Below are 13,817 nucleotides of genomic sequence, written 5' to 3' on the forward strand. Positions count from 1 at the left end.
TCACAGCAGAAGGTGATTGGAACTGTTTCTGTTTGCAGATCTCCTCTGAGCTGGGCACTGGGCAAGATAGGGCAGTTTGGCTGGCTGCTCTGTGCTCTGGGGCCTCCTATTCCCCTGGGCTACCACTAAGCCCGTCCCAGGCCAGGGGCTTCACCACAGGCCCTGCTGATGGGGGAGAACTGGGAGGTGGACGCAGGAGGGAAAAATCGATGCATGTCAACAGAGTTGGAAATTTATTTTCCAGCTTGGAAGAGGGTATTTACAAAGAGGCAAGGAGGGAAATGAAAAGCTGTAAACACATATCTGCCATCTTCCTCCGTGGGCCATTTCTTGATTAAAAAGAAAGAATCCTTCCCAAGCTCCAGCAAGGGGCGAGCTGGTGGGAGCCTGGATGGCAGAGACACCTGCTGGGGAGGGAAGATGGAGAGGGACCCTGAGGTCCCACAGATAATCACAATCACTAATACAATTGCAACAATAATAGTAACTCACATTTGCTGACTGGAAGCTTTAAGCATTCTGTGATGCACTCTACATGCATTATTTAATTTAATTCTTACAACCACGCTATGAAACAGACATTGTTATCCTCATGGCAGGAAACTGAGGCACAGAGCTATTGAGTAACTTGCCCAAAGTCTCCCAGGTTGCAGAGCGCCTGTGCTCTTAACCGCTTTCCTAAACTGCCCTAAACTGGGCAGACCCCGCGCCTCCCCCATCTCAGGTCCTGGAGGCTGTGGGGTAGGGTTGTGGGGAGCATTCTCCCTTCTTACTGCCAGAAAAGGGCAGGCTGTGGGTGCAGGGTAAGAGTGGCCCTGAGGTCTAATCCTACTCCCACCAGGCTGCTTGGGTGGTTAGTTTGGAACTGGGGTGTGTGGCTGCAGCCAGGGCCCAATAAAAGTGCTCTGCTAATCCCTTTAATGAGCAGCATCATGAGGCTCTAAGTGTACAGAGCAGGGCTGGCTGGAGCCTCTGAGCACTGGAGGGGCCGGGCGTAGATGCTGCTCCTTTTGTGGTGGGGGAAGAGCCGGGGCTGCCTGGAGGCTGAACCAGGGGTCCCAGGCATCCTCTTCCCAAACACACACACACACACACACCCCACTGCCCTCCTAGGTCCCAGAAACAGGTCCCAGAAACAGGCCTCCTTCTGAGTCCTGAGACTTGGGTTCTCTACAACACTACCCTCCTCACTACGCTCCTCCACCCCTCAGAAGCCGAAGGGGCTTCCCTCAGGGTCTCTGATTGGCCATCTGCCCCCACTGCCATCCAGCCTAGAAGAGGCCTGGAGAAGGTCAAGCCCAAAGCAGGACTTCACTCCTGACCCTCCGCTGGGGTCCCCACCCACCTGGGCTTCCCCAGCTCTCTCTGAGGCTCCTTAGCCCCTCAGCATTTCAACCCCTCCCCAGGGAATGGGGGAACCGAGACCATGGTGCTTAGTAAAGTGACCAATGTGTGAAAAGAGGCCTCGGTCCAGTCTGTCCCCAGAAGTCCCTGCCTTGCCAGGCATGGGGTGACCTTGAGGGAGGGAAGAGTTTGTACCCAGGGGAGAGGACAGCCTCAGGGAGAACCTTGAGAGTGAAGCAGTCTTGGGGACCAGCACTCCAGAGGGAAAGACCATAGACAGAGGCATCCTCATGCCCTGTCCCCAGATGCCATCTCTGGCGCTGTGTGAGATAGTCATGGGTCTGCCTCCATCCTCTGCCTCTCCCCAGGCGGAGCCCTGAACTGCTCATCAGCACCCACCCACAGCTCCCAGGAGCCAGTCTCTGCTGCTCTGCCTTTGCAAAGGGGCCGCAGTATCCCACTGTGGGATGAGGGGGCAGGGGTCACAGTGGAGTCATGGTGGAGTCATGGTGGAGTGAACTACTGCAAAGAGGCTCCCTCATTCTGCATGGCCCCCAGCTCAGGAGTGGGGCGATGTCTGTGGGCAGCCGTGCTCCTGCCTCCTCCTTGGCAGCTGGGTCTCCCTTGGCATACACGCCCAGGTAACCAGTTGCTTCTCCCTAACAAGGTCAGCCACCTCGCTGCCCCCTCTGACACCTTTGAATTTTGCCAGACTCCATATAGAGTGGGGGCAACAGGAGGATCGAGCTTTCTCTTTCCTTTGCTTATTTCATGAGAGCCGAGGCTCCTCCCTTTCAGTTACGGCTCATTCCAAGTCCCTGTGGCTTGCCCATCCCGGCACATGGCATAGAGGGGCATCTGTGGGTAGCAGGCCCATTTTCCAACAAGAACCAGCAGGGAATGGGTGGACATAGCCAGTGTCCAGGGTTTTGGGAGCCAGTCTTAGTGATGCTGGAGTTGTCAACATCTCCATCCTGGTGCCTGCACCAGCATCAGTTCTCTCTCAAGGGCACTGCCTACCCAGGGCCAGTGACTTCCTACTCTTCCTTGGTTTTGCTATTTGCAAGATGGGGAGACCAGCACCCATCTCCCAGGTGCACAAAGTCGCTGGAGAATGTGAGGTCACAATGAGATTATCGTCTGTCTGAGTCCAGCCACTGACTGGGAGCTCCTCCCCATCCCCCACCTTGCTCTGTAACCTGGAGAACAGCCTCCCTTAGAGCTAGCTTTTCCCCACCAGCCAGAATCTACATACTTCTCCTAAGTGGAGGGCTGCTGCGGATGCTTTCTTAGTTCCCCACCACAGAGCCCCCAGCTCTCTCTCCTATGGCCCTGGCAGGTTGCTGGTGGACTTCCCCACAAGTACCCCTCAGCTGCAGGAGAGCTGTCCAGACCTGGGGGTGTTGGGAGTGGGGGAAGAGGACGGCAGCCGGAAGCTGGGCCACTGAGTCAAAACGTCAGGAGGCATCCCTGAAAACTCTGCAGCCTGTCTCTGTCTCCTCGCCCTCTCCCAGCAACCCGCCTGCATGGGGCACCATCCGGCACTGCATGGGCCAGAGGCCCCTTCTCTCTCCTTCCCACAGCTGCTCCTCATGCTCTGTGTGCGGCCCCTCTCCCCCCACCCCCACACTGAAAAGGGTCTCGGCTCTTGTCACAACAGTTCCATCTCTGGAACCCCCAAGACTGGTTGGTCCCCAACCCCCTACACACGTATGTCACTGTCCTCCTTGACTGCAGAATTCTGCTGCAAGCTTGCCCTCCTCCCAGTGTGACGCCTCCACACCTCCTATGTCCTCTCCACCTGCTTACAGAGATCAGTGTACTTCTCAATCGTTGTCCATATCTTTTCCAAAAAGATTCCTCAATGCTTTTCTTTTCAAAAGGGAAAAAAAAAGGAAAAAAAAAACAATGCCAACAGCCCAGCGTCCGTGAGCAACCCAACAGTAACAAAGCATGTGTTCGGGATGGAGGAAGGTAAGGCCACCCATTTCCATTTGCCGCTTGCTCCTAGGGCTGGGCGGCTGGGGTGACTTGAAGGGGGAACATGTGTGCGCCCCTCCTCCGCTTCCACGTCCCCACACGCTCGTGGTTCTGTCTCAGTGAGGAGAAGAGAGAAGGGGTTTAACAGAAGGCATGTAGAAAAGTGCCCAGGACCAGCCAGGCTCCTGGTTCTTTTACTAGTAATCCGTGCTGAGGAAGAAGCCCTGCCTCCCCTTAACACATCATTCATTTATTTATTCATCGATTCATTCGTTCAAGAAATATTTTTTGAGCACGAGCTATTTTCCAGGCCCTGTGGTTGGCACTAGGGATACAGAGATATCTGGCCCCTGAGGGGCTCTCCACCTGGATGGGGACACACATGTGAGCAGACAGTGCACAGTGTTAGAGGGCCTGGGGCAGGAGTCAATACAGAGCATGGCAGAGCCTGGGTAGGGCAACAGGACAGGCCTATGGAGGAGTGGGCACTTGTGCTAAGCTTTGGAAGATGAGTAGGTGTTCTGGGAGCTGAGAGAGCCTGGGAAGGGCTTTTCAATCAGACCGAGTTGCATGAGCACAGGCCCAGAGGCCTAAAGCAGCCTGGAGAGATCCAAAAACTGCATAAGTTCATCACTTTGGTTCCTCAAGTCCAATAACAGGTGACACTAGTGAGGTAGGGTCTGGGGGCCAGGTCATGGAAGGCCATTTTGTAGTGCTGAGGAGTTGAGACCTTATCCCAAGAACTGTTAGGAGTCAATGAAGGTTTTTAAGCAGAGGAAAAGCAAGATGAGGTTTGTGCTATAGACAGACCACTCTGCTTTGATAGTGGGGTGGGTCAGAGAGGGGGCTCTGGAGATCAGGAGACCAGTAGGGAGCTCTTAAAATTATCCAGGTGGGAAGCTCAGGCCTAACCAGACAGTGGCAGTGGAAAGGGAGAGGAAGAGGCTCGGGGAGGTGTACGGGAGTTAACCTTAGCAAATCCTGGTCACCCTGGGCTGTGGGGGCAAGGGAGAAGCCTGTCCACTCCCATCTTACCCTGGGCCTAATTGCTGAAGAGAAAATATGAGCAAGGCAGCTCAGGCTATACCTGGCCCCCAAGAGCAGCAAACTCATCTTGTAAATCCCTTTGGCAACTGCCCCTGCACTGTCACATGATAGGATGAGGTGCGTCCACTCAGACTCGTGGGGTGGGGTCACTGAGGCTGCTGAGGGGGTTGCTGTGGGCCTGTGCCGAGGGGCAGTGGGGGTGCCGCGCTTGGTCCTGGGCTCCGGTCTCCGCAGCTTCCTTGGCACTGTGGATGTGTTTGCACTTTGCATCAAGAGCATTGGGCCTGTCCCCTAGCTCTGGAAAGGAGCCAGCCTTCCCCAGACTAGTGGCCTTTGCTGCTCCTTCATCTGGGGCTTTCTTCCTTGGGCCTGCTGTCCAGATCCTAAGGAAGCCCCTGCTTTTCTTGCTCCTGCCCGTGCTCCTCTCTCCTGCCCTCCTGGCCCTGCTGTCAGCGCCCCCTAGTGCCGGGACCGCCATGCATGAGGGCAGGGGCCTCTGAAATCAAGTAGGGCCTCAGATCTCCCACAACCTCCTCGGCTTGCTTATGGGGAAAGAAGGGAATTGAAGGAGCTTTCTTGGAATCTGAAGCTTCCATATAGAAATCGCAGGGTCTACTCTTTTGCTTTCCCATCCTCTCCTTCTCTTGGCACAATGGCCTGTACTCTCAAATTAGGCTGAAACTGAGGAACGAGCCCACACCACAGCCTTGTTTTCTGTCCATATCTAGATAACTCGACTTATCCCAGGGTCAGGTCCAACAGGGCAGCCAGTGTCTCTTGGAGACCAGGGACCATTGTCAGGCCCGCAGCTTGTGTTCACAGCCTTCTCCTTCCACTGCCCCCATCCGCTGAGAGATTCTGGTGTCCGGGCATACCCTTTCAGCCTGGGCTCAGGCCCCAGACATGGCTGGTGCAGCTTAAGGGCCCCTCCTGCCTGGGCCCTGGTGCCTGCTGTGAAGGAGGGCAGCACAACTCCCCCAATCCATTCTGTGGCTGCTGCTACTGGGCAGCCTCAGTGCTTTGGGGGTGGCCTGCAGGGAGTGAGGGTCAGTGGTTAGTTCCTGGCTGGCTAGTGATGGTCAGCCCAGGAGTAAAGGCCATGACTCACTCCCTAACCAAAGCCAGCTGTGCTGCATGTGTATGGTGGCAGGGAGCCTGGGAGCGGGTGCAGGCTGGAAATAAAGGTCTCAAGCCAGACCAGATAAGTGTAACATTCGAGTACACCTTGCTGTTTCAGATGACTGCTTTGAGGTCCTGAGCCCCTGAGGTGGACAGGCAAGACCCCCTCAGTTCCAGGCAGGCATACTTGGAGAAGGAGAGATTGCAGGTCACCACATCTTGGCTTAGGGCAGACTCCCAGAGTCTGCCCCGGGATTCATGTGCCCACATCTCAGAGCCCACTATGAGGGACTGAAAGGGGATAGCAACTGGCCACTTTCAAAAAGGAAGAAGTAATTCCTTCTTCCTTGCATTCAGCATGCAAGGAAGTCTATTCCTAACCCACCTACCCCAGTACCTGTTTTGAGTTAAGAGATGGTAGGCAGTTAAGTAAGATGCCTACAGCTGAATGAGATGGGGCCAGGCGCCATATCCAAGATGGCAGCATGGCTGTGCTGGGGCCAGGGAAGGGGTGGAGGAGGTCGATTCTGAGCATGTACATTCTGGGGGCCTCTAGGAGACTTGGGGGCTAAGAGGGAGAAAGGAGGCACTCCAAAAGCAGGGACCCCCTCTCCATTGGAGTAGGCCCCTCTCAAACCAGGCATTCCCTCCTGCAGGGAAACAGCACACTTTCCAGGAGGTGCCAAAGATGAACCAGGGCCTGGCCAGCAGGCGGATTGTGTGGGTGAGAATGAGTGAGCAAGTGAGTGGCTGAGACGGGGTGGAAGCTCCAGGGCAGATGAGGCAGGGGAGGAGAGGTAGGGACAGTTCAGGCAAGGAAGCTGAGGTCCTTCCTGTGTCCTGACTTCTCCCCTCCTGCCTGACCTGTGGATCCAGGACAGGAGCCACTCGTGGAGTTGGGGGAGCATGCTGGCTGAGCTTGAGTATGTGTGCAGATGTGGGCACGTGCCCCACGCATGGCAGTGTGGTCCAGACAAATCATCAGGGTGGCCGTACTTCTGGCCTAAAGGGGTTCCCACAATGAGGGAACAACTGGAGCCTGCCAGCCAAGGGAGCTTCTTCCTCCTCTGGCTGTGCCTCCCTGTGACCCGAGCTGCCCCCTGGCCCAGAAGGATGTAAATGGACCCAGACTGGTGTCTCAAGGCAGGCAGCCCGGCCCAGGATGTGTCCCCACCCCCCAGACCACACTCTGACCCGGCCTGGCCTTCTCCTCTGTCTTACAGAACTACAGCGAGAGGGAAGCATCGAGACTCTGAGTAACAGCTCAGGTTCCACCAGCGGCAGCATCCCAAGAAACTTTGATGGCTACCGATCTCCGCTGCCCACCAATGAGAGTCAGCCCCTCAGCCTCTTCCCTACCGGCCTCCTGTAGGTACCAACAGCCTGCTTCTGACTGGCCGGCCCACTCACCTGCTGGAGGGAGCGGGAGAAGCCCCCCTCTGGTCCTGCCCTTCAGTCTCTGCTCCTCTTTCACCAACCGTCTTCCCCAAGCTTAGTGACAACAGCCACCCACCCTCCTTGGATCGAGAAGAGACCCTTCTCCAAAGCACCGCAGCGCACTCTGACCTCTGCCCCCCATCAGCGGGGCTGTGGCCTAGAGAGACTCTGCAGAAGCTCCGTCCCCTCTTCTGTTTGCACATGATGTCCTGCATTGGATCCGCTTTTGTATTTTCTAACCACACCCACAGGGGGCCTGGGTGGGGAAAGTGTGGATGGCCGGCCGGGGATTTTGGCCCTGAGCGGACAGCCCCAGCCCACTCCTGGCTGTGGCACACATGGTCCATCTTCCCTTGGCCAACTTTCCTCTGGCATGGGGTGAACTGAGGCCCAGAGTATTAGAGAAGGAGGAAGGAAGGAGAAGCCCCCCTTCCTCTTTTCTTTCCCCTTCAGCTCCTGGGAAGGATTTGTCTTTCTTGTCTCTAAGCCCTTTACCCTGGTTCTGTACTGTTCAGTGAAGGAAACTGTGGTTACTGAGGCCCTGTCAAAAAGTGCACGTCTTGTCCAATAAATCATGCTGCAATTGGTGTCCATCCCTGAGTTGCTGGGGTCAGGGTCTTTTCTAAGCGCTGAGCAGAGTCCTGGGGGCCCGACCATGTGCCCCTGCTCCCAACACCCCCCGCCCCGACATGCGCAACTGAGCAGGGAGTCAGTGAGGGGGTAGGAAGGAGAAGGAGAATGTTTGCTCTGGAATTTGGGTGGGGCCTGATTTAAATCCATTCTCTAACCTTCTTGCCTGTTACCAGAGCCAGTGAGTTCTGGGGGCACCACAGGCCCGAACCCTCCCTGGCTGTGGCAGTCAGGGCCAGTCAGGTCCTTGGCGTGTGCTGGTGGGCTACTGTGGGAAGGAGAGCCTGATGAAGACTCTGGCCTAATCTTTAGAACAGGTACCTTGTAATTGCCTCTCTTTTCAAACTCAGAAGGTGGAAGAATGGTCAGGTGAAGGTGGGTCTCTCATGAAACCTGGCTGGAACCTTGGATGACAAATTTCTGATTTTGTTGCCCACCCTCCTCCCAATTCTGGACCTAAAGTGAATGGCAGGAAGGAGACAGGAGCAGCGGGAGCAAAAATGGGTGTTGAGCAGGAAGGAGACTAATGCTAGCCCCAGTCCCCCTTCCCTGAGCCCGGGGGGAGGCCTGGGAGGATTGAAGGAAACCCACTGAGCCAGGTGTGGTTTGGGGTGAAGTTTAATGTAACAGCCACAGAAGAGTTGAGTTCACAAACAAGCAGACCTTCCCATCCACCTGTCTAGCTGGAGCTGGGGCAGCTCCTGGGGTACCTGCCCCCTTCACATGCACCCCATCCAACCCTGGCACATGAGATTTAATCTTCAGTTCCCTCCAACCCATCAGTTGTGCATGTTGGGAGAAGGGGGACCTAAATCACATTAGACTCTGTAGGCTGAGTAGATGGCCCTGCAGAGGGTAGCTGAAGCCAAGTCCTTCCTGCCTGGGAACTTGTAGGGTAAAAAAATCACATGCCAGAGTGAAGCATGCTGGGAACGTGAGGGGACCTGGGCACAGCCAGTGGGGGCTGCCCAACGAGCAGCAACTTTTCTCCATTTTGGCTGAATTGGAGACATTGATGTGCCTGGCACAGCCCCCACATGCAGCCGGAGCAGTGTTTCAGTCAAAAGAGGACAGGGAGGGGGGTGACACCAGGCTGCCTATGCACATTGCCCATGACCTGGCTCCCCGGGAATGGGTTCAGAGCTCTTGGAAGGGTGAGCCCCTCTGAACCCAGACTAGGGCACGTGGATGGGGCAAAGATGGAGAGCCAGGACCTCTCTCCAACCATGCAGGGAACCGGCGGGCAGCTTAGAGTCAAGAGTCCTTCCTGGCTCAGCCCTTTCCCTCCAGGGGGTGCAAAACAGCTGTGGCCACCTCCAGTCGGGGAAAGTGGTGGGTGTAGGGCTGGACTTCCCGGCTGAGCTTGCAGGACAATCTGGTTATTCATCTGCTCACAGCCAGGACAACTCTTTGAGTATGTGGGGGAAGGGGGAGGATAAGAGAGGCCAGATAAGCTGGCCCCATGGCGGCTGCCACTGGAGCTCGGGTTATCAGAGAGGCCTTGGGCCTGGCCCCCGGCTAATTGGGAAGGTTATGGGCCCTGCCACAGCCTGTAATCAGCTGGAAGTGAGAGCTGGGCCACAGGGTGGGAGACCTTACTGCCCACTGGCCCTGGAGCAGCCAGCCTCCTATCCTCTAGAGATAACACCCAGGCAATCTCCGCCTCACCCACTGCGGCCCCAGCAGACTGCCATGATGGCAGCACTCAGGAGACCATCAGAACATGCATCTAATTGGGGCCTGACCGGGTACATTGAGGAAGCCATGTGATCTCCCAGATTCTCATAGCACTACCTGCTCAACAGGCAAATTACTATGGACTTTCAGTTTAACGGAGGAAAAAAATACCTTTACCGTCTGCGAGGAGGCTAATAGGAGCTGGGGCTGCAGCTCAAGGAGGGAGGGCACTGTCTGGGATTGATTTGAGAAAAGGCCCAGTGGTCCCAAGGCAAATTCAGGCGCACAGGCACTCTATCAAACACTGGTGTCAGCTCCTCTGGAAGCAGGCAGAGGCAGAGCAGGCAGCTGCCGGTTGGGGACTGGAAATGGTTTCTCAGTGCTGATTTTTCTGATTTTCACAGATCAGAGAATCTAAACTAGAAGGAAGCTAAGAGTGCACTGTTCGGTCCTCATTTTGCAGATGAAAAGCCTGAGCCCCAGAGGAGGCCAGGGCTTTGCCCAACGTTACAAAGTCACACAGCTAATCTGCTGACCCCTGTCTGCACTTCGCTGCCTCACATGCCCTGGCCAGTTCCATTTGAGGCCCCAATTCTGCCCTGACCTCCCTGTCCTGTGCCCCCACACAATCCAAGACTCTGATCTCCCTCACCCCCATCCCCTACCCCTACGAGCTTCCAGCCCCAGGCCCCCACTGACTCTGAAGCTGCTCCCTTGTCCTTGTGTAACTGAGAAGCCTGCCCCCTCCTGCAGACCTAGAGCTGGAAACTCCAGGGCAAAGGGAGAGAGCATCTTGTAATGCCTTGTATTCAAAGCAAGAGCCCAGCCTTAGGGTGGGGCACTGGAGTCTCATTATTGCCCTTGCTGTATGAGAAGGGGTAGCTAGTGGGACAGCAATGACATCACCACCTTCTAAGGAGTGGATTCCACCTTACTCTCTTTGCAGGTCCCAGGGTCCCATCCCTGCTCTGCCACCGGGTAGCTGTGTGGCCTCGAGTAAATTACTGCACCTCTGGGCTTCAGAGTCCTCATCTCTAAAGTGGGGGGAGGGGAGCACGCCCTGACGAGGGGAGCAAATAGGCTGAAGCAGGCAAAGAGGAAGCTGCAGGTCAAAAGGCAAAAGGTTGGTTCGAGGCCAGGAGGCTGACTGGACAGCCAGGTAGCTCTTCCGCGGGGAGAGGGAGGGCGCGTGCGGAGCAGCTGGGGCCCGGATTGTAGCGCGCTGTCCCCGAAGCTGCTCCAGGGAATCCCGGCCCCGCTCCCTGTGAAAGCGTTTCTAAAAGCGAATCAAGAGTCTGGTGAGCGCGCGCAGGCCAGCCCCGCCCTTCTCTCGCAGGTGGGCCGGTCCTAGGGGTCCTTCCTGCGCTTTTCCCTCACTTTCAAGCCACATAGCTTCGTGGCCTGTTCATGCTGCCGCCATCCTAGGCAGCTACACCCATGATCTCACACCCGTGCACGTCCACGCACACGCAGCTTCACAGATGTGCACCTCACTTTTGCCGAACCCGGGGTCCCAAGTGGACAGCTGTGACTCGCGGACCTCGACGCCAAAGCAGAAAATATTCTGGAGCTTCCGGGGTTACGGGATTCCCAAAACTCTGGGGAAGTCGTCCAAAGTCCGGCGGGGACGCGTCCTTGGTTGCTGGCCGTGTGACTTCGCTCTCAGGTGCAGAGCGACGCCCCTTGAGGGCCAGTTCTGTCCCGGGCCACAGCGGCCAGGCTGGGCCTCGCCTTCGCATCAGCCTGGAAGACTGGGGACTGACCTCAAAAGCCATGGTTGCCCAGGCACTTTGCGGGACCTAACCGGAAGAAGCGGCCCCGCCGCCCGTCCCGGCGCAAGACCGGGGCCACAATGTGGCCGAGAAGAAGTCGCGCCTCCCACTCTCCCCGCGCCCCCCGCCCCATCCCAGCCACTTGGCCCGACCCTGCGCGGGGTAATTGGGTCGGGAGGGAGGCGACGGGCGGGCGGCGACTCCAGAGAGACTGCGTGCCTGTCAGCCGCAATTTGTCTAAGTGGAAGGGACAGGCCGGGCCGCTGCGGGCCGGGGTCATCGAGGCCGCGGCCCCCACCCCAGCCAGACCCGGGACCGCGGGGGAGCCGGGCCCGGCCGCTAAACGGGGCTGGCTGGCGCCAAGGCTCTGGGAGGCGCGGGTCCGGCCGGGAAGCCAGAGATGAGAAGCAACTCTGTCTGTCTGCCCCACCCCCCTGCATACACACACAACACGCCAAGACCGGGACCGACGCACCCAGTTGCACCTCCACTGCTGGTCACACGCGTAGGGCCACACTCGTCACCCGAGCTTAGCCCGGACACACTCATACACGACCGTGCACTTAGTACCAGTATCACGCCAGCGCCCGGTTACCCGGACGTACGTCCCTTCTGCCATACATCCCCAAGCCATGCCCGCGGGCGCACGCAGATCACGCTTAGTCACACCGACCAAAGACACCGGCGGGGACCAACCCAGGAAAGGTCTCAGCAGTGGCTCTTGACCCCGCGAAAGGTTACGGGGCCAAGGACGGACCAGCAGCCCAGCCAGGCTCAGGACGGCGGCCCCACCCGGCCCCCGCCGCCCCCGCCCAATTTCCTTGTTGCGGGAAGCGCGGAGCGTACTGAGCGCGCGCAACGGGCCGGAGGCCGGGAGGCCTGCGCCCGCCCGACGCCCGCGCCCAGGACCGCCTGGGAGAGGGAGGGGCGGCTGAGCGCGCGTCCCCCGCCCGTCTGCGGGGCCCGGCCGATGCGAAGTGACAGGGGCCGGAGCTTTGTTGTGGGGCCTCGGCCGCCTGGCGCCAGCCGCCCCCGCCCGTGCCCTCCCCCTCCAGCTCCCGGCGGCTCGCGAGGCGCCCCCCGGGGCCTCTTAAAGAGACACGCACTCTCAGCCCCGGGGACCCCCCAGGGGCGCCTGTTCCTGCGAAGGGGAAGAGGGGTAGACCCAGGTGGGGGAGGGGCCAAGAGGGAACTAGGCGCCGCACGGCGCCGCTCCGGGGCCGCCTGGGCCTCCCCTGCGCGGGTTTTCCGTGAACCATGGATTTTCCTCGCTGGAGAGTTTGGCTGGGGAGTAGACTCAAAGTCTTGAGAGCAGCTGTTGCAGGACCTTGCGGGACAGCGGCGCAGACGGTGGGGGCCCGGCCCGGAAAGAGCCTGTGGCCACCGGAGGGCAGGTCCGTGGCCCACTGGCTGTGGCCAGGTGGGATCGTGGGCCCCAAATGCAGCCGCTGCACCGTCGCCGCCGGGTTTCTTGGGCAAACAACCCAGGCCCGCGTGTTTCAAACTCTCCGGGCCTTGGACCCCTGGACCAGATACGGACGTTCCCCAGGAAAATATCCAAATTGCACACACACAGGTATACATACATTTTTACTAGTCCGAAAGTATGTGTACACACGACTCTGCAAATATATTCACGGATTCCCAGGCCCGTACCCGGATTCCCGGCTAAGGAACACCGCTCTGGCTATTTTCTGGTCACCTCACAGACTGAGCAAACCTGTCCGCACACGCCCCTCCCCGAGGGGCCACATCCTGCCTAAGATGGAGCCGGCAAGACTTTGCCTGTGCACAGCTGCAACGGATCTTGCCTCGGCCGCGTAGACTGCGCAGCGCGGAGCCGAAAATTCGTTCTGGACAGAGAGGAGGCACTAAGAGAGGAGCGACCCAGTCAAGAGCGAGGTCGCGAAGACCTCGTGGGGGCGGCGCCCATTTGCGCGCTGGGTAGGGGAGTTTCGAGAGCGCCGGGGCGGCTAGGAAAAGTAGAAAAAAGGTCCCGGAGGCCAAACCGCTCCGGCCAGTCCCGAACTCGCACTGCCCGGGGCGATCAGGCTTTACATGCCAGGTCCGAGCGTGCAGCGACAAGGTGCCCTGCGACTGGGTGTACGCAGCGGATGGGCAAGGTTGCCTGGGTCACTGTTGGATGTGGGCTGTACGCGCCCACCACGCGGGCACACGGCCCGCACCGGCCGAACTCACTCGCACTTTATTGGTTGTGCGGGCAAGAGTGCCACCCGTGTCTAGTGCGTGGTCCGTCTTGTCCTTCGGAACGCGACCGCCAGAAATCAGTCCGAGTGTCGGCGCCGGAGCCCGATTCAAGGCAGGTGTGTGGCCGCTTCACTCTAAGGACGTACGCCTTAAGTTGCAGCTCCCGCTGCGCAGAGAGAGCACCACCACACTGGGCACGAAGCACACACGCGCGCGCACACACACACACACTGCGGGGGGTGAAGGGGGTAATAAAGGGGCTGCTGGAGAACCAAGACTGATTGAGGAGAGTGGGGTAGGGGCGTTCAGCTACAGGTGCGCACAGACACTCCGACCCCCACACTCATTACTCGGCAGTACTGAACTTGGAGGACGTGCGCTTCCGAGAGTCGCAAACAAACTCTAGGAAAGTGGCGGAGAGAGGATGCCGCTGTTTAGGATGAGGAAGGCTTATGTCTCCGGTACCGGTACCGGATGCGGCGAAAATTCGTTGGGTCGCGGGTCAAGAATCTGAGGGCCGGGATCAGCCCGCGCCGTGCCGCCCTGTGCTCGGCGGAAGGTGCGCACACCTTCCTAGCCCAAGGACCGGCTCTCCAGACCGTC

General features: G+C 58.3%; 1 protein-coding gene across 6 annotated transcripts in view; it reads left to right on the top strand.

Moving 5' to 3' along the window:
• The window catches only part of BCAS3 (BCAS3 microtubule associated cell migration factor), a 562,723-nt gene extending 555,196 nt beyond the window's left edge, over positions 1-7,527 (top strand). For 3 of the 6 annotated variants that reach the window (XM_014790917.2, XM_087440868.1, XM_087440870.1), the window contains 2 exons: positions 3,228-3,318; positions 6,714-7,527. In XM_014790917.2, the coding sequence (XP_014646403.1) occupies positions 3,228-3,318; positions 6,714-6,750 (128 nt within the window). In that variant the 3' untranslated portion in view covers positions 6,751-7,527. The remainder of the gene's footprint in view (positions 1-3,227; positions 3,319-6,713) is intronic. The other 3 variants (XM_004434813.3, XM_014790915.2, XM_004434814.3) reach the window with 1 other exon arrangement.
• Positions 7,528-13,817: the final 6,290 nt, after the last annotated feature.

This window comes from Ceratotherium simum, chromosome 16 (genome assembly GCF_057802395.1).
Source record: "Ceratotherium simum simum isolate JZ-2026a chromosome 16, ASM5780239v1, whole genome shotgun sequence".
Lineage (NCBI taxonomy): Eukaryota > Metazoa > Chordata > Mammalia > Perissodactyla > Rhinocerotidae > Ceratotherium > Ceratotherium simum.